The 20771-nt window shown below is 32.1% G+C and overlaps 1 protein-coding gene across 6 annotated transcripts in view; it reads right to left on the reverse strand.

The window, feature by feature from the left end:
• LOC129943412 (hemicentin-1) overlaps positions 1-20771 on the reverse strand; it is an 81162-nt gene that overhangs the window by 29173 nt on the left and 31218 nt on the right. For all 6 annotated transcript variants that reach the window (XM_056052846.1, XM_056052847.1, XM_056052844.1 and 3 more), the window contains 6 exons: positions 9895-10027; positions 5110-5324; positions 4713-4823; positions 3291-3503; positions 3019-3188; positions 1033-1168 (listed from right to left, as the gene is read on the reverse strand). In XM_056052846.1, coding sequence (XP_055908821.1) covers positions 1033-1168; positions 3019-3188; positions 3291-3503; positions 4713-4823; positions 5110-5324; positions 9895-10027 — 978 coding nt within the window. The remainder of the gene's footprint in view (positions 1-1032; positions 1169-3018; positions 3189-3290; positions 3504-4712; positions 4824-5109; positions 5325-9894; positions 10028-20771) is intronic.

Genomic DNA, 20771 nt, shown 5'->3' on the forward strand with positions numbered 1-20771 from the left:
TTATCCATATTTTTCGTCCCAATTGAAAAGAAAAATGACTAAAGGCGAGGCAATCGAAGAAAATAGAATAATAATACTTCAGGAGGAAAAAAATTTGTTTAAAATTCAATAAAACTTAACTTAAACTTAAAACCGGTTTGTATTATTAAAGAAGAAATATTTGACTGTTATTAGTCGAATTGTTTTTTCGTGAACACCGGTTATTTTGATTTTAAATCATGAAAATGAACCAGCATATTTTCATTTTTATGATTTTAAATCATATTTATTAAAATAAACGGTGTTCAGGAAAAAATAATTCTATACTGTTATCAGTCAAATATTTCATCTACAAAAGTTTCATAGCAAGGCAATAAAAATAGCTACAATTTATCTTCTTTGAAGACTTGTAGCAACTATATAATTCACAGTAGCTCTATGTGGCTCGGATTATATGGAATCTCGATTTATTCGAGAAAATATGCGTCAAGACAAGGTGTAATGGTCATATTCTGATGACCCCAACCATTACATCGGGGCGAAAGGCATATATGAATACATATGCTGGTTTATATTTATTTTCATTTTCATGATTTTAAATCATATTTATTAAAATGTATTATTAAATGTTGATTAGTTTACGAACACGAGTGGCTTAGTACACATGTTTTTAATATACACTTTTTAATAATCACAGGAAATGAGGACCCAGGAATCACCAAAAGCTACGATTAAGATGCCTGTGTTCTCAAATTGGTTGCCATCTTTATAAAATCTATGAGAAAGCCATGGCCAAACGTTTTCAATTATATTATAGTATGCGAATAGTGGGGCTACCCATACCCTTACACCTGATGTACGAGTATGATGTCTTTCCCTTCTCAGATCATGAAAATAGTTACAACTAACTAACGGGGAAGTCATCCTAGTGGTTGGCAGTGTATATACTGTCCTTTCTGTTTAAACAGTAACCTACTCTTTGAAAGTTAGTAGTTGATTAATATAATTAATTAATTTTATAATCAAAATAGAATAAAGCTACATTTTACTTACATGCTACCCTTATTATTCTTTTATCTTCTATAGCGCCTCCAGAAAACCAGGGATTCGATGCACGACACGTTAGTTCTGAGTTATCATTTTCTGATGTTACTTTTAGCGTTAATATGCTTGTGGTTAGGTTGGAATCCTGTAAAGAAAAAATTGGAGTTATAATTTTGTAATAAAATTATTTTTTTTTTCAGTAAAGGTGCATATATGTATGCACTGTTTATTGAATTCAAAAGATTTTAAATTTGTATTGATTGGTTGATCAAAAATAATTTGCAAACCATAATTATTTTCGATATACCGCCCTACGAAATATTTCACATGTAAATTAATTTTGTGCCTTAGAACAAAAACTAAACGAATTTACTTGTACTTGGTTTATAATTTTTAACGCTCACACCTGTGAACTAAACCAAAGTGAGCTCGGTAAGAGTGAGATAAATTGTGAGAATGATGTTCATTAAATTCAAAAACTTTTATACTTTCAATTTTTGTGATTAGTTAATTGATATAATTCATGGATTTTCGTACTTCCTTTTATCCTTGAGAGGCACCTTAACTTCTTTTAATAATTTTTCAAACGATTTCAAAAACCACACTTATTAAAAGTAAAATGATCTATGTACAATAAAAACGAAAAAAATGAAATTTTAAAGCCCTAAAGCAACTACGTTACTAAAGTATATTTTTTAACGCACGTATTATACCTACTTCTATCACAAAAAAATAGTACGCAAACTATACATGTAAGCCACATCCATGATATGTATTCACATCAAAAAACTGGTGGCAGCGTTAAAATCCACTATAGATATTTGAATAGAAAATTATGTAAAACGAAACAAGAATTTTCCTCCAAAATATTATTCCTGTAAATCCATCCACATAGCAATTTATACACACGAAAACCCAAAAAGCAGGATCTTGTATCTAAAATTCTAAGGCGTTTATAAAATACTTGCCACAAGGTCAAGCTGTTTGTACAAAATTCCGGGTCATAAATAAACAAGTAAAAAAAACACAAACTTATGAATGCGCAGAAATTTCAAGAGTACATTTATGAATAAAAAGATGACTTGATATACCTACATAAAGAAGTGTACGAGTATAAAGTACGTACAATATGCCGCAGTGCTTCTAAGATGTGGCAAGAACCTTTTTTGTTTGTGCAAATGTTTCTTCAGCACATAATTTAGTTTATGTGGCAACTATTATCATGTCATACAAATTCAATATGCAGTAAACTCCCAAAATCAGGGACTCTCAATCTATGTCTAATGGGGGTTTCTTCAGATAAATATTGTTTCTTCAGATAGATATTGTCTCTCTAGGTCATTCTCCAGCAAGTGAAAGATAACAGCTTACATTGATGACTGTTTGAAGTACTTTTTTCATTTAAAAGTTATATTTACGAGTATTAACTTACTTATTTATTTTTTAAGCAGATTTAACAAAATAGGGTATAGTCATACGGACTAAGCGAAGTCAAATCGTTATTTAGAGCTTTATACAGAAACTGATCTGCTTTTTGAAACGGATTGGAGCTTATTTAAAAATAGCTGCTACCCACGATTTCATCTGCCAAGGATTAGCACTTCAAGTATTTAGTTTACTTGCTTCTCCGCAAATGTCTTATCTATCCTTACACAAAAATATAATTTGTCAAAATTAGTTCCGCGGTTAAGTCAAGGAACCGCATCATTTGACATTCAATGGCGTTTAATGCACATACGAGGTTTACTTTGCAAAAACAAAGATTATCATTTAATTTTTCTTTAAATTGGTTTCCTTATTAAAAATGTTTCTATACCTATTTCGTAGTCTTTTATAAAGTGTACGTACCTAAATGTAGATACCATCGTAAATAAAGAACTTTTCGATAGACGAGTGGAATGACAAGAAAATGCTTTTAATATAAGAACAAAGCCATAAAGTTTTACATATACCTTTATTTACTTAGGTATAAAACTGTATACAGGTTTTATTTACCTCTCTATCGCTATGTACAGTGACGTCAGCACTTCGTATAGGTTCTCCATCAAGTAACCATGTTATTTTCGCTGCGGGATATGATCCCCACGATTCACATCGCAAAGGCACAGGATGTCCAGCTGTAAGTAGGTCATTGGGCGTTACAATTTTCACTCGTACTGGTTTTACTGAAATGATATTGAAATGTGGGAGGAAGATTTTATTTAATTATAAAGTTTTTTTTGTGCAAAGTGGAAGAATTGTGGTGAGTAATTACGAGTATGACTTACGATGAACTTGTATAGTGACATCTTTTTCTACTGGAGGTATGAGCCTTGTTCCCTGAGCTCTACATTGTATCTTCGAACCATAATACTCTCTCGTCACTGTTCCAATTAGTAGTTGATTTACCATCACCGCAACACCTTCTTCTACGGAAGAGTGACTTGCACCAATCATTTCTTTATCATCTCTCCACCACGTAACCTTTGGCGGAGGTCGACCTAGTAAATAAAGGAAGGATTTTTTGTTAATTAAAAACTAAAAGATGATCTAGAGCTATAGTATATATATATATGACATAAACGAGTATAAGAGATGCAAAGAAAAGATGCTATCTTATAACAAGGAGAAATTAAATTGTAAATAGAATATGGAAAAGCGGATCTCAACGTTTTCAATTATATAACATTGAATACAAAAAATTAGGTCGTATAATCTGCATATTAAAAGTATTCCATAAAAGTATTCAATATCAATAAATAAAAGACATGACTGGTTGCTGTCGAAATTGTTTAAATTACAAAGAATTCGGTTGCCAGCTTTGATCACCTTTTTGTAAAATAACACGGTCAAGAAACTTCTTGTAAGATTTCGAACTTCGACTGCAAATTTGTGTACCTAATTTTAACAATCTCAATACGTGGATGAAGCGAGTATCGCTCCGCTAATAGTAATGGCGTGGTTTTTACTCGCTTCTAAAGTGACAAATAGCGGGTCATTGAGAATGAAACGACTAATTGGAAAGCATTTTATAAATAAGAAGTCTTTTTTCTTTAAACAATACAATTTATCCATTATTGTAGTAAGTACGTCGATAAAAGAAAGCATAACAGCAAATGGTTTGTCGTTGATCTCTTTAAGTAGCTAGTCTGTATTAACAAGATTCCTTAAATATTCTTGAAAGAAAGCTTACTCGTAATTTTGTATTAATGCAATAAACATTTTAAAGATGTATAGTGCTCTTTAAACTCGGAAGCGAATTTTTCGAGACAAAAGAAAGTATAATAAATACAATTATTGATGTTTTTCTATTTCTTGTTTGCATTATGAGCTGAAGGACAATGAACACAAAAATAAACGACGATATGCATCCAGAAAGCAAATATATATACAAAGCATTGAATCATCAAAACTGCATTACCAAATGAATGACAAATTTCAACATTTAATTTGATGACAACGACCAACAAGACAACATTTTTCATGCCATTTATCTAATCGATCCAAAAAAGCACTAGATTCTGCTCTCATTGCAATAAATGTTTATCTATCTTTATTGTTCTACCCAGAGATTAATTAAAAAGGAAAATTCTTCACACAAGAAAATACCTACAGCAAAATGAACGGAATACGGGAAGATAGTCGTACACCCAACGACCACAAAAAATAGGAAAAATGTGACAAGGGTTTGACTTAAACAAATCACTTACCTCCTTTAACTTGGCAGCATAAAAAAAGTTCGTATCCTTCTCGGAAAGGGCCGGCAACTTGGGATATTTCCTTACCCTGTGCATCGAATATACGAGGTTCGTCCGGAGGAACTGAATAGAAAATAATACAATGAGAGGAGAGTTAAACAAATCAAGAAAAAACAAATTGAAGAATTAAGAAAAAATCGTAAGACGATATTAAAAGTTTAAACTTTTCTTTAAGTATAAACCCGATACAATCCGAAAGTTATAAACAAAAAGCTCAGCTGAAATTTTACCAGCGATTCAATGAATTTTAAATTAGTTTCGGGTCTTCTTTAATTTTGTCCACTAGTTTATTTCGGCATTCTTTTTTGTTTTCATCATGAATAAAGCCCTTTTAGAAGGTAAAACTTACCTACTAATGTTAAATTTATTCTAAAGTTTCGTGTTGGTGAATTAAAAAAATCTATTCTACAACGGTAGACGCCGCCATCGGTTGTCTTGACGTCACTAATCTGCAATCTTGATTCTTTGGGGTCGTCGCCGATTGAAAAAAACAATCGTTGCCCCAAATCGCTAGCTATTGCTGAATGAGGTGCTAATTTGACATTTCCTCCGCGTGAATCCAGACTGAAAAATTATAGATACAACAATTAATAAAATTTTAATGAATAATTGGACGAATAATAGAAGATAAATGTTGCAAAAATTCTACTTTCAATGATTTTCAGATTTTGAAATTTATCTTTCTTAACAAAAATCTAAAAAAGAGAGGAGTTTCCAGGTTTTGGGTTTAAAAAAGTAAGCATTTTAATTTACGTGATTTTATTTCTATTCAAACATAATTTTTTGAAAACACCTTAATTTTGTTTTATTATACTAATGCAATAATTAAATTAAACTCAATGTTGAAAGGGTTCAAAAACGAACTTCTTCCGAAATTAAGAATTAATTATTTTTACATTAATAAACCCCATTTCTATTATTATACTTGAAGTGTCGTACCTCAACAATTTCTGTTTCTTTATAAAAATGTCTGACCTTAAGTTAAATAATAAAATAAGCCAATTCAATAACCGACCATGCAAGTTTTCATTCTGTGGAAAATGTATAAATAGAAAATGATATACCTATCTCAAAGCTATTCACAAATGAAAGTTTATCTCTTAGAATAAAAGAATAATACATAACAGAAATAATATGCATGTCATTTTCTAACCTAAAAAATAATTAATTACTTTTTTTTGCTTTATATGGCTTAAGTTTAAATATTGCAGTGCATCATAATAATATTTCCAGGAAACAAAATGAAAACTTTACCCTCCATGATGCTATGAAATAAGTTTTTTTAGTCAGAAGGGATTGCCGTTGAAAACTGGACACCATTTCATATTTAAATTGAATCTTACATACTCTCATAGTAGGTACAAATACCAACACTTTAATTAATTTTTTTATTACTTTAAAGACGTTAGCTGTACATTTCTTTTTCTATTACAAAACGAGGTCACGGATGTTCATTCTTTATTGAACTCATATTTTTTCTGATTGTGTTGAGTTCGTTTGATAATGAAAGTCTATCGAAATTCAGACCGCAGATGTTTTTTTTTAAGAAAGGCCTAATAAAATGAATTTCTTTATATTACATTTCATGATACAGAAGAGGTAGATTCTATGAAATTAATCTTCTTTCGAACTCGTGTCCTGAAGCTTCTTAATGACCGGCAGTATGGCTTTCGTTACAATAGGTCCACTGGTGATCTCATGGTTTATCTCACCGAACAGTGAAACAAATCTTTACATCGTTATGGAGAAATAAGATTATTGCACTTCATATTTCAAAAGCATTTGATAGAGTTTGGCACCAAGTTCTCTTATCGAAAACGAGTGTGTTTGGTATCGATAAATCTCTTATTTGTTGGTTTAGAGATTGCCTTACAATTAGTACTGGATGGTTTCAAGTCTGGAATTCAAAAAATAAACGCTGGTGTGCCCCAGGGTTCCGTTTTGTTTCCGACACTCTTTTTTATTTTACAAAATGATCTTTTGGTCTGAAACTTCTATCCCTTTATTTGATCACTTATATGAAGTCGTGTCCGATTCCCATAAATGGGGGTCTTTGGACAGAATTAAAAAAAGAGGTCTAAAAATGATAGGTGACCGTTGTTTAACTGAAACTTTTGCATCTCTTGAGCACCGCTGTAAGGTATCATGCCTGTATAATTTGATCACTATTTTCATAAACAATGCTCTATCGAAATAGCCAGTTGCCTAAAAAATTTACCCGTAATACCGGTTCTTTTAGGAATGCCCATCAGTTAACACTTGTGCCCAATTTGGGACGTATTGTAAAGTACAGAATTTTTTTTAATGTGGAATGCTTAACCAGACTCAATATTTTCCACTCAATGAGCAGGCATTTAAAACCAAAGTGCATCGGTATCTTCTTTCCAATCCAATCCTCCCTTCCGAATTGCTCGCACTGTGAATAATTATTATAAGGGTAAGGATATTCTTATCCCCTTTGATTACTGTAACTCCAATTTTTTTCAGATTGTAATTCTCGCCTGAGTCTACGTATTGGTTTTGTGATGTTATATTATTCGTGAGACGTTGGTCGAAGTATCGAAAATATCACTGCAGTTCAGGAGTTTGGATCAAACAATCGCGAATCGACGGCATCCAGTTGAACACACCAAGGTTTCGTTTTGGTCTCCGCCTCTCTCCAGCGTAAGCATGGTCTGTCACGCTGTCCATAAAATTTACTACGAAGGACTTTACAACCTGTTTTCTCTTCACTAATACAAGCTAGGTGTCCAGTCCACCGCAGCAGTCTATAGAGCTTAATTTTTGTCCCAACATCATAGATACGAGTATCTTTATTGCACTACTTCAAATTCATGCTCCACTACCTTGATTGTTAGAGCAATCTCAATCGACGCAACCATGTACTTTGAGGACGTTGATTGGTCTGGATAACAATCCGACTTTGTATAGTTCTATCTTGGCAATCTCAATCGACGCAACCATGTACTTTGAGGACGTTGATTAGTCTGGATAACAATCCGACTTTGTACAGTTCTATCCTGGCTATGCTATCCTTGGCAGCCTTAAAGCATATAAACAGATGGTAAGTTGGAATACTAAATTCTATAGACATTTTTCCATCGCCTGCATAAGGGTATAAATCTGACCGGTTATTGATTTGACTGGGATAAACTTGATCCTTCTTTGCTTTTCCTTTCTTTTGTATGGGACACTTAATAATTTTCGCCAATATTCATGGCATTTCTTCACGTTCCCATACGTGCATTATAATTTCATAGACTGCTCGATGTAAAGCTGACCCGCCATGTTGAAACAGCTGAGAAATTACTTAATCAATTAATGGAATGATTAACTGACAACTGTTTTTTTACCTTATCGTTACAAAACAAATGGTCTATGACAATTAATCTGCTTACGGTTCGTTAACTCAGAGTTTGTATCCAATCCTCAAAGAAATCTGAAAAGCCGTAGTTTTTTTCCAAACCTTTGAAGTCAGAGTTTATTTTCATATTAGTGATAACAAAATCTTGTTATAATAAACAACGCAGGTATCTTCTTAACCTGGGAAATAAACTGGATCAAAATTATAAAGATAAAAACGCATTTCAACGACTGCTAAATGTTTTTACATGTTTTATTCATCCCGTGACTCACTTATTACCAATTTCTTATTTGCAAATCATATTTCCGGAATCGTGAAATGTTCTAATTCATAAAGAGGTCCCACGAATGACTTTGTCATCTGTTGCTCCATAGCAAACCTACAGTTCGTAGCGAAAAGTGTTTTCTTTTTACTGAAAATCCATTCTGTCTCCGATTCAAAATGGTTTCGTAATGGGTAAAACAGCTGTTATAAATCTTATGGGATTTGTTACCGATGTTCTCTGCATGATTCTATCACCCAAGATATGAAATCGACGTAATTGTTAACTATTTTTAGCAAAACCTTTGCCAAAATCTCTCACAGATCCATTATTTTTAAATTAAAAAGTCTAAAGTTCTCTTCTCTCTTCATTATTTGCTGAATTCATATTTGACTAAAAGAAAGTAGCGTGTCCATTTTAGATCGTCTAATTCTGTTGATTTTCATGCACACATAATTTTAATAAGTACCACAACTTGATATTCTCTTGATATTATGTCATTTGTAAAAACGAACTCAACTTTCGCTGCCACGTTGACAACATTTTTAATGAAGCCAATGTGACACTTGGATTAAAAAACGTTGATCAAAAGAGGTCTTGCATATGCGTCTCTAGTTTGGTCCCTTTTAAACGACTCAAATGAAAAGGATCGAAGCCGTTCAATACAGGTTTCACGATTTGCCCAGCGCTATCTACCATGGTATGATCAATATCGGCTACATCCATAATCTGATCGGTTACAGCTGATTGATTTTCAATTCATTGTTTGATTTGTTAACTATAGTTTCTTTTAACACTTATCGCCGTTGTCTCATATTCGTACCTCTTTTCCCCATCCCTTTCCCCAAAACAAATTATAGCTACTTTCATCCCATGTCTGCTGTACATTGTATCAAATATTTTTCATCTCCACTTCCTATTTTGTTCAATTTATTTAATGTTGAAATATATTATTTTAATCCAGCTTACAATAATTTAATACATTATTTATATAGGAACTAAATATGTGGGTACTTAAAAAATGCACATAAAGTGATTAAATGTAAATGTTTTATTTATAATTTACTGTAGGTCAAAGTGACAACGGGTTTTTATACAATGTAAGTATATATTGTACAATAACATTATTGTTAAAAATTATTTATTTACACAGATATTTTTGTCAACATGTCGGAAAATCCAAAGTTGTAGAACTCCTCAGTGGGTTCTAACTCGAGATTCGATCGGCAAATTGAAATCTAAACAACCACATGTGAACTATTGAACCACGATTCTATAAATGGCCAACATATAAAACTCACAACAGATCTCTAACCCCGAATAAATTTGAATAAACACAAAAACAATGTACCATACATTTAAGGAAAAAACAAACTCAAAGGGCTAAAAACGCAAAATCAATATAGAAAAATGCTAATCAATTTTCTGAGTGGTTAGACGAATCGATTCACACAAAAAGTGTAAGTATATTCATTCAACATTGAGTAAATAAATTAGTAATGCAATACCTGTAGAGGGGAATTCCTGTTGTGTCCTTGAACCACAGAAGTAGTTTCACTGAATCCTGCTCTGTGGGTGGGGTTAGGTCGCATGGAAGATCGACACTCCTTCCCACAGCCGCCCACACAAGTCGTGCTGGAACTAAACAAAAAAGTTAACTCATCAAAATTCATTTAAAAAACATATATGTACTCGTACTTGTATGTAATGTGTCTACGAGTTTAAAAGGTATTTAAATCACATAAATTAAAATAAAATCATAGTCCTTAGATTTGTATCAACAATTTTATGTTTATATTAGATTAAATCAAATATGTAATTTATATTATCGTCATGTAAGAAATGTATAAGTTAAATAAGGGAATTCATAAGGGACACCCCTATGTTTGTATTATGAAGGTAGCTACATCTTTTATTTTATAAATCCCGAATGCTGTATACCTATGTACCTACTCGAGAATCAACGATTTCAATCAATTTTGACATGGTGATGAAGTGGAAATTGAAAAAAAATGAAAATCACGAAGGTGCTTCGATTTCCTAAATGATAAATGTTGTATGTTTTAGTACCTGAAACACAAACAAATTGTTTTGATGCTAACATGCTCTATGATACCCATTCCAAACCCATCAAATGGAATATGCATGCATATGCAAGGGTTTTTCGTCTGTAACGTTTTTCTTTTTTAACCTTTAAGGCAAAATCGAGAAAATATTTGTTTCACAAACTGATGCAAGGTAAATAACTAAGGGTTTTGTAACCACATTTTTGTATAACTTATCATTAGAACATAAGTTAAACTAGTTCTTCCATTATTGACTAAACTAAATCCAACAAAAGCAGTTCTTTTGGCCTTAAAATTGTATTTTTTCAATTACAAGCTTCATTAAGTAAAATAATAAATCCATTTTTGGTAGCTCTATATTACTCTTGAGTTAATCAATAAACTCTTTTTTTAAAGAACTTTTTAATATTCCCATTCTTAAAATTCTAGTGTTTTAAAAGGATGTTTGGCATGGATAAAAAGCATTAAAACTAGAATTACAAAAATATAACACCGACCCCCTCTAGGAATTAATATAAGGTCCTTTCTCAGATTGTCACTGTTCAGACGTTATGTTAAAATTTTGTAACAGCTAAGAAATTGTTAATTGTTATGACATTCACTGACAAACTTGTATGGCGAAAACAGCTAGTCCATTACATCCTCAAAGCTCTGGATATGTTAAGTTATCGTCTCCCAAATAAAGTAGTTTTTCAAGCAATCCAATCCCGAAGTGGATGGTTTTAAGGCTGGATAGAACTAGCCGAACAGGTGGATGTTGATCTAAACTACAGTAACCTTGCCTCTTAGAAGCCAACTTTGTATCGCCTAAAAGCTTGTTTGGATGAAGCCTCAAGAACACAATAAACAGAGCAAGCCAGAAGCTCACAGCACCGCATGATTTACAGTAGACTAGACTACGATCTCAGGGAAAGAAACTACTTCCACGACAAATATACTATCGACCAAGAGAACTCCTTAATCTAAACTACATTCCCCACCGTGAGGACTTACCAATTGTATGCACCCTGTGCAGCTCGAAGAAGCGCGAGGATGTTTTGTCATTTTGTTGGACGATGAGCGATATTAAGAGAAATAAGAAGACTTATCCTAGGCAGTGACTTTCTTTCAAATACTGATATCACAAGCTTTCTACAGGAAATGGATGTCAAAAAGTTATATGCATATTGCAAAACACCACTTATTTAAGACATCAAATTTTAAATGAAGCGTTTTAATCTTAAACTGCACTTTCTTTTTAAATTTATATAAAGTTATAATTTTAATCATCAGACTGTAATAATTGTACTAAATGATTGTTCTAGCCAAATTATTGTTAAAAATGTATGTTTAAATAAAATCAAAATCTAATTTAATCTAAAAATCATTTGTTATGCTCTCGACTATGAATTTTCCAAAATTCCATTTTAGTGTGAATTTGCAAATTTTAATTTTTCTTTAATGATGGGTTTCTTTTTATAATTTGTCGGTTTATTACAAATTTTCTTCTCAATTATTTTTCTTGTGCAAAATCAAAAAATATTCAACAAATAACTTGAACCTATCTATTTTTATACTAGTTTTTAAAAATAATAATAATAAAATTCATCTAATAAAAAAGAATTGGTTCAATATTCATTCAGGTTTTGATTGAGTTCAATAAAGATTAATATATAATAAAGATTATAAAGACAAGAAAAGGCCGAAATAGACATGTATCTATGTATGTCCAATGTAAAGTTCAAACTAACGTTTTTGTCAAGTGTCCAAATGTATTTGAATAACGAATATTGTAGCTGCACGTAAGATTAAGAAAGGATTCCCCCACTGAAAATAAATAAATCAGTTTTTGTTCCAAGTTCATGATGTAAAACTGTTTAAAGCTCTCATACTTTAAATATAAGTTTTTTTTATGTAAGGCAAACAAGAAAAAACGAGAGGAGATATTATCATATCATTTCAAGTCTATAAAAGAGACTCTATGTCAACCCTTCTAAGACATAAAACCTTTTTAGTTTGAATTGCAAACATATACAAGTCTTATAATACCTATGTTATATCGCTGATGTCGTCCTCCGATAAGTTATTGATTATGCTGATACTTGAAGAAAACAAATGTGAAAATACTACCCGCCTGGCATGTGGACTTTTGTTTACTAAGGCTTTTAAGGAATACAGAAAAAAGGCAATAAAAGTATATTACCATGCGTTGTTTCTTCAGAATCTTATACTCCTACCCGAAACAGTAGTGCAATTTTCATAAAAGATAGAAATGAATTGGAATCAAATTCGTAAAATTGTAGTTGTTTTAATTTATTGGGATTTGCATACAAATATGTATATGCACATTTTGTACACAAACAAACAAACAAACTTTACATTTTTTACTTTGGCATCAATTTATTGCCCCTATTGATCTAACATTTATTTATTGCTTTCTTCACAAAAAGTGAAAATCTACTTTTACAAAGTAATATTGACCGAACCTAACAAGAAAGGACATCGAGTACTGCATTTGGTTTAATAATCCAATCAAGACAAATGTATATAATAAACAGATATTTATAAATAATAAATATAGGTCTTGTCATCAATATCAATGTTCATTAAATAATTGATTTCAACTTTACTTTTAATATTTTAATTCTACGCTTTTCTGACCTAATTGTTTGGCAATCAAATTAGGAAGTATATTTCACTTTTCATTGACTTATGAATTAAAATCAAAATTCCTTGATTTTATGATGGTTGTTTGAAAATATTCCCTTTTTTGTTTTCTTATATTTTTAATTTGTTCCAATTTCTAAATATTGCAGTTCCACTACTCTGCGTGGCCGTATAATTTGTTCTGCTGTTATTTATTTCTATCGTTGGCGTTGTTGTGTTCAATACGACACAATTATGCAAATGTATATCAAGCTACAGCCAATCTAGGCCTCTGAGATCCAATAGATGAATCAGTGACATCGCTATTTCTATTCAACATTTGCTTATACTTGTACTGATGTTCGAGTTTATAGCGAGGTATCCAATAGCGTATCAACGAGTGATGGTATATATAGATACGCCTAACGAGAACGAGAAACAAAAAAGCTGGGAATTTAGATTGAGTGTCCTAAAAATAGATGCCACAAAAATAAATTAACTTTGTATCGTTTATTATAAGGTGGAGTATGGTTGGTGACTTTCCTGATGCCAAAATGTCGAAGCTGTAGATTATGTCCAACTCAAGTCGCAATAAAAGGCGCCTGAAGAATTAGTACAGTAATTGACTTATGCTTTTTGTAAGTATATTTCACAATTAACATAAATCGGTTCTATTTAGAGCCAGTTTTGTAGAATTATATAGGTAAGTATCATGATGGAAAATTTTGGAGGTCACACAAACCTGTATATGATTGTTGATAGAATTAGGATTCAGAACTACTTATAAACATAAAAGATGAAAAGGTAGATTGATTTAGGAATTGCTTAAATCAAATGCTTCATTAAATGTTGATTTTACCTTTTAATTAACATCTACCTACTCCACACCAGAAAACACCACTTATTTCAATTCAATTCAACCCCCTGATGCTTGACAAATATACAAGTAGAGGCAGGGCATACAAATGTTGCAGAATTAGTTTCCCCTTTTGCTGAATCATCTATAACTTCCTAGTTTCATAGAGGTAAAAGTTCCTTTAGGAAAGGCCAATTTTCTTCTTATGTCGGTAAAATGAGAAAATTGTTTAAGAGAAATGAGGGCAGCAATGGCAGAGCATCGAGCCTGATGGAAATGAAGCGTAAACATTTAAGATCTGTGTCCAACTCCATGTAAAACTTATTATTCTGGCCACGAACTATAGAACCAAGAAGGTTGAATAACTTTTTCTGTCACGCAAGGAAAATTGATTTTTTTTTTGCTTTTTTGCTGATGGTAGAAAAATAAGGAGTGTACAAGGGGGCTTTCAGATCATTTAGAGAGTACAGGGACATCTTGAAACTTTCTCGAGAGTTATTTTTTCCTTGAAATCACTTAAATTCAGATTGAATAGAGGATTAAAGTTAAATATTATCATGTACAATCTTATGATTTAGTTGAGGTAGTGTTTGTTCTCATATGATTTATGATATGATCTCATCCTTATTACATTCCAATGCAGAATAAATGAAGCTTAATAATCTAGGCTTATTTTTGATACTAGACCTTTTTTGGTATAGTAAACACGTATTTTGTAGATTCGAAGTTTATTTATCGGAAAGCTATTATAGTTTTTGGGACTGATATGATCTTCTTAAAGTAAATATTATCTTAAAAGTGTGATATGGAAAATTTTCGAAAGTTGGTCTCACGTATTTCTGTTAAGTTCATTTCACGGCATCAAATTGTAATATTTTGTTTATAATTCATCGGATCTTTGGATTTGGATTTATTTCACTTTTGCATTGTGAATAAAACCAATTTTCATCAGTTGGTGTTATTATTTGTACACAGCATTATTGAGGCGTCTAAGCATTGAAGTATTTATAAGAGGGGGTATGCTATCTTATGCCTTATTTCAAGTTGAAGTGCAATGTGTGGAACTGTTAGAAATTGGCTCTTTTTCATTTGATATTATTTCATGGCTAGTCTTATATCGTAAATCATTTGTCACCCAAGGACATAAATAAGTAAATCGATTTGCTTGAATATTTGTTTAGTGCTTTTTTCACACAAACCTCGTTCGATTATGTTGAAGATAAATTTAAATTATTGATTTCCGGTGGTATGAAATACATATTCGCTTGACATAAATATTTCTTTTTAAACTGCTGTTTGTGGGTTAGTTTAAGGCAATGAATGCGTACACTTTTTGTGCGTCTTATATTACGTACTCGAATTTGACAAAAAAAAAATCTTTGATTTGTGATTATGATCAAATCTTTAAAATTTGACTAAACGTTTATTGTTCTGATAGTTATATATTCATTACAACATTTTGTTATTTATCTTCTTTCGTCGAAAAATTTTAGGCTGCAGACATTGGCATTCGTGCTATGAGAACAAGAACCCGCATAACAATTACCAAAACTTAAATTTGACATATATTGATGGCTTTGAAATTTTAGAAAAACCATAAATTCATACAACATATGTATAAAAATAAACTTATTGATGCGATTAAAATTTAATGATTTTCACACAATGAGTATTGTTATAACATCCAACAATCGGTATGAGAAAAGAATTTTTAAAACTAATTGGTTCACACGCTAAACTCATCAAAGTAAAAACAAATGTAAGACATGTGTGAGGGAGTGATGATTCTATAACGATTCCCCATAATCATTATTTTCTCTTAACACCCCACATTCTTAGAGCTGATGATGATAATAATTTTAATGTAACTTTGAATTTAAACCATTTGTTTGGAAAGGAATGTCTTTCCTCATTTTAATTGTCCGTTCCACATTGAATCAAGGGAGGAAAATAATAACATATAATTTAATTACATCACAATTGCATTAACAATCCATTCGCAGCAACAGCAACAACTGTAACAATGGTATCCAAAAAATGAGCAGCTGCCGTTTTCATCTTGTGTCGCCAGATTTACACTCCATTCATTTCGTAAGTAATCGAGCAGAAAAAAGGACACTCCAAAAATCACAAAAAGATAGATATATACTCATTCACACAAAAAGCGCTTTTGCAAACCCCAAATTAAAATATTTTCCTCCGTTTTTAGTTTTAATTTGATTTTTAATTTGTCCTTTTCCACTTACCACCCAGAGTGGAGTATCCCTAAGCAGTGCCGGATTAAGAACTCGGTTCTGTAGCACTTAATGTTCTTGGGGCCTATTTTATTTCATAAATTACAATATACATGCTTCCTTATTTCATAAATGGTTGGTTCGTTAGGTTTGAAAACATGACACAAATTATGAAGTTGTTTTAATGTCACTTCACTTAACATACTTTCCTACACTTGGACCTTAGTTCACTTTAAGATTTCTTGATACTAGAGAACTCGTTTTCTCTTCCTAAATTTGTAGTTTTGTATTTTAAACTAATTTTTTTATTTTACTGGTACCAACTTTGAAAAAGCGGTAAATATTTCACATCGACATTGAAAACAGAAAATTTTGGATGTGCTCTTTTTTCCATTATTAAAAATTTCAAAACTATGAGTCAGTAACGGTTTGTGCGACAAACGGAGCAAAATATCCGAATTCAAATTTTGGACAATAATTGTTTGTAAGTTAAGTATTAACCGCAAATCGACTTTGTTTGTTTCCTTAAGGAGGAAGTTTATTGTTTTTTTTTATTTGTTTATTAAAAAAATAATAGAATCAGATTAAAAAGTGTAGGATTGCGAGTGATTTTTTGGCAGTTTCACTAAGAAAGGAATGTAATGGGCATTTAATTTCGTCCGTACAGCATCCTCGTCTAAATATGTAATAGTGGTGAAAAACATATAAAATATATTTATTTATGTATGTATTAATAAATGCGGCACTGCTTCGAAGCTATGCCCTTAACTGACAGCACTCACGTTAGATACTTGACGTAGAACGATGAGGGACGAAAATCCGACTTCGAAATTATTCAAATTTTTTTCTTGGTTTATTTTTTTCTTGGCCTTAATTTTTCAGAACTGACAAAACATTTGTAATAGCAGGCTGTTGATAACACCCAGCGGGCGAGCAATTTAAACTTAATGCGGAGTTATCAAGATACTACCCTAAGGAGAGCTGCATGTTGTCGATTGTTGCGGATGTTAATTAACTTATTATTATTGTTTTATTGCAAAAGTCCTTTCCCTTACAAACATTCTGACCCAGCATCCGCCCTTTTCTGCCGGCTGCGGCTCCGTCACCACATCTGACTTTTCTGTTTAAAATAACGCCATGACGACACGAAGACTTTAATCAGAAGATATTTCAGTCCTACCGATAAATTTTCCTCCCCGCACTTTTTAACATTTTTGTTTATATTTGTATGTTTTTTCGGAAGGTTGGCTTACTCCAATTTAAAAATCTTGATTGATGTAGTGTAAGTTGTATACGTAGTTGTTTGGTTGGTTTTGAGCAGGTCATTTTCTCACCGACGCGACGTGCAAAAAGTCTCGAATCATTGGATGAAATAGGTTTATCATTAGGAAGTGTGAAATTATGCTAGGGAGTTCGGGAGTTGATGGTAAGTAGGAAGGATGGTTAATGTAGAAAGAATAATACATTTGAAAAAAAAATGCCCACATTCAAAAATTGATATTTGTATTTTGTTATCTTTGTATAGCTTCGTGGTGTTTAAATAAATTTATGGAAGATATTTCAATACAATATTAAACTTTAAGAACATCAATTTAATATCAACTTGAAACTTTTGGAAGGAAATAAATGGAGTAATTTACAAAAAAATCTATGAAATGCCTCTGTGAGACTATCTGTATAAAAGAAAGAGGAACTGGAAAGGAGCTGTCATTGTACATTGGTTTTGAAGTCTTGAACGTTGCAATGACTGTGATAGATAACCGAAGCTGGACTCAAGGGTATAAACTGATTGTTATTTCTAGAAGCCCGAGTATTACGGTTGAAGTGTCTAACGGAAAAAAAGCAACTGGCTATTTTGATAGAACATACTCCGCTAAAATAATGTTAAAAAGGCTGAAGCTAGAAAAAACATTCAAGTGACGCACTGACTGAATGATTTCGATGTAACCAATCATTTTAAAAGCTCTCCATTAAATACTGCCTTAAAAAGCTCGAATAAAAATAAGAAAACTGTGCCCTGGGGACCCTAATGATTTATTGTGTGTATTTCAGACTAAGATACATTTAATAGTACTTGCATTATCTAAAAATTAATTTCAAGCCCAACGAAGAGGGACTAATGACAAACTCTATTATTTGCTTTTAAAAAATTAAGCACAAAAATCTATGTTATCCAAAACGATGTAATGATTTCTTCCAGTCCTCAGTGAAATGAACCATGAGATAACTAGTGGACAGTTTGCTGAATTATCCGTACTGTCGGTCATAAAGAGGCCTTCGGTGTTCGAGAAAATTGTTGAACCGATAATTAATCAGCCTTTTCATGACCTTGGGAAGAAGATACGTAAGTGCAATACGTCGATTATTAAAGGGGAGGTAAATTGCCCTTTTTGGGTAAGTTCTGGAGAATTGCTGTTTTCTATCTACCCTGGGCGAGACCTGAAAAGTAGGATAGATGAAAAAGTGTACGCAGTGGTAAGGAATCAATATTAATGACATGTCTGTACATTTTCAATATTGTATGACGTTTCTTATAATGAAAAAATTGTCGGATTAACCTTGTTTGACGTCATAAAACTTTTTACTCTTACGATTGATAGGTATCAGTAATTAATTGTTAGCAAACTTCTGAATGGGAGATTGTTAGCTTTTCTGTAATGTCAGCTCATTTTAAAAACTAAGATCATTTTTCTCAACTCTTTAATACTTTGCTAATGTAAGTTCTTTGACGGGTATCTAGGTTTCGAACTGCAGCTTAAATTATCGGTCTACATTTCATTCCAATAAATCTTCATGATATTCACATTTTGTCAGAATGTTCCTAGAACATTAGTTTGGTTTAACATAATAAAACACCAAAGTGATATTTCCATTAGTTAAGGTATAGGTTGGACTCTACGATGTAGAGCATTAACTTTAAACAAAAAGCAATTGATACAAAAATTTACTGTGTTAATAAGTACCATATGATTTAAAAGATCTCTGGTGAAAAAAATATTTCCCGGAAAAAATGACTTGCCCTAAAATTATAATGAGAAACTTGCAAATTTTATGTATGACGCATACAAAATTCCTTATTCGAACAGATGGTTAAACATGTTGCTTTATTCACGCAAAAGTATCTTTACGTACCTACCTAAACAAGATAACACATGTTTTAATATACTTTTTCCATTAAAATTAACAAAAGAAAAAGCTTAACTTAATCGAACAAATAGCAAATACACAAAATAAAATGAAGCCCTCAACTTTCACTAACCGAATTTTTTAAAAAGTGTGTATTTTTTCTTTGTCTTCCTTTGCTTTCAGAGGAAGCATATGTCAAAATACTCAAGTCTCAAGTGCAAAGATCACCATAGTTTTTATTTTGATTTACGAGTGCGAGGTTATAACGCATATACGTTGGGGCCTTTCATGAATGAAAAGAAAAATCATCTAAAGGCGGTTTGCACGCAATTCTTTGAAACGTTCAACGGGGGAGTGAGTTAATGGTGCCCATACAATTATGGCACCTTTTTCTCCTTCTTCCCATACTTTGCTCCCGACGCACGCTGCTATTACTGCTGCCATCACAACCGCAGATTGTACAGCACAAACATTACTTCTGTTCTGTTGTGGGTTGTATCTCTAGCTACAATATAAGAGCCACACATGTGAAATCCGAAAATAGCATTCCATAAAATACTCACATTAACTGAACCAGATGAAAGTTTACATACTTTAGAGTCAATGCCATCAAAGAGCTCATTTATTTGATTTTTATTTTAATTTTCCTTTCAGAGGAAATGGGCTGCGGTACAAGCACAGATCACACGCCCGGATGTGTGAGGGTGACAGCTGTCCTTCCCGTCGTGCTTTTACCAACCGAGTTTTGCGCCTTTTATATTAAGAATACTAATAGTTTTTTTCCTGGCTTTGATGAAGTTTTTATTTTGAGTTAATTTTTTTTAAAATATGGTATTAACCTGCACCCTGGAAATATGTATGCGGCCGCCCATGCATGGTACAAAGCAAAAAGTATATTCTGATTCTGGCTTCATTTTTGGATAAGGATATTTAATTGAATTACTCAATCTGTATGACTTCAGATTTCACTTAACGGGAGTACTTAAAGAATTCATTTTACATACACATTTATGTATTTTATTTTTTGGTCCTGCACTATAACAGTTGTAGGAATTGCTATCTTCAACCAAATGTAGGTAAGATAAGAATACGCAATATTAAATGTCCTTAATTTGAAGACAAGCTCGAGTTCATGATTGTATTTGAATGTACTTTGTTATTACAAAGCATACATATACAATATACATACGATAATCATAGTTACCTACAAAATGTGTACATATGTATACGCATGAATTTTTGCTGAAGAATGTTCCTCAATCTCAATTTTGTCTCTACATGAAAACAACATAAAAGAAATACATAAATATCTATCATTATACTTGATGTTGATACTCTCGTTTTGCCTAGGTATTTCAAGTGACAAACCTCCTGAATTTTGCTTTGAGGTTTTTGTGGTGTTCTATATTTAACAGAGTAATAGGATTATAGGATAATATGTACTAGAGTGTTTGGTGATGATGGTTTCCTGCCAAGGA

This window comes from Eupeodes corollae, chromosome 1 (genome assembly GCF_945859685.1).
Source record: "Eupeodes corollae chromosome 1, idEupCoro1.1, whole genome shotgun sequence".
NCBI lineage: Eukaryota > Metazoa > Arthropoda > Insecta > Diptera > Syrphidae > Eupeodes > Eupeodes corollae.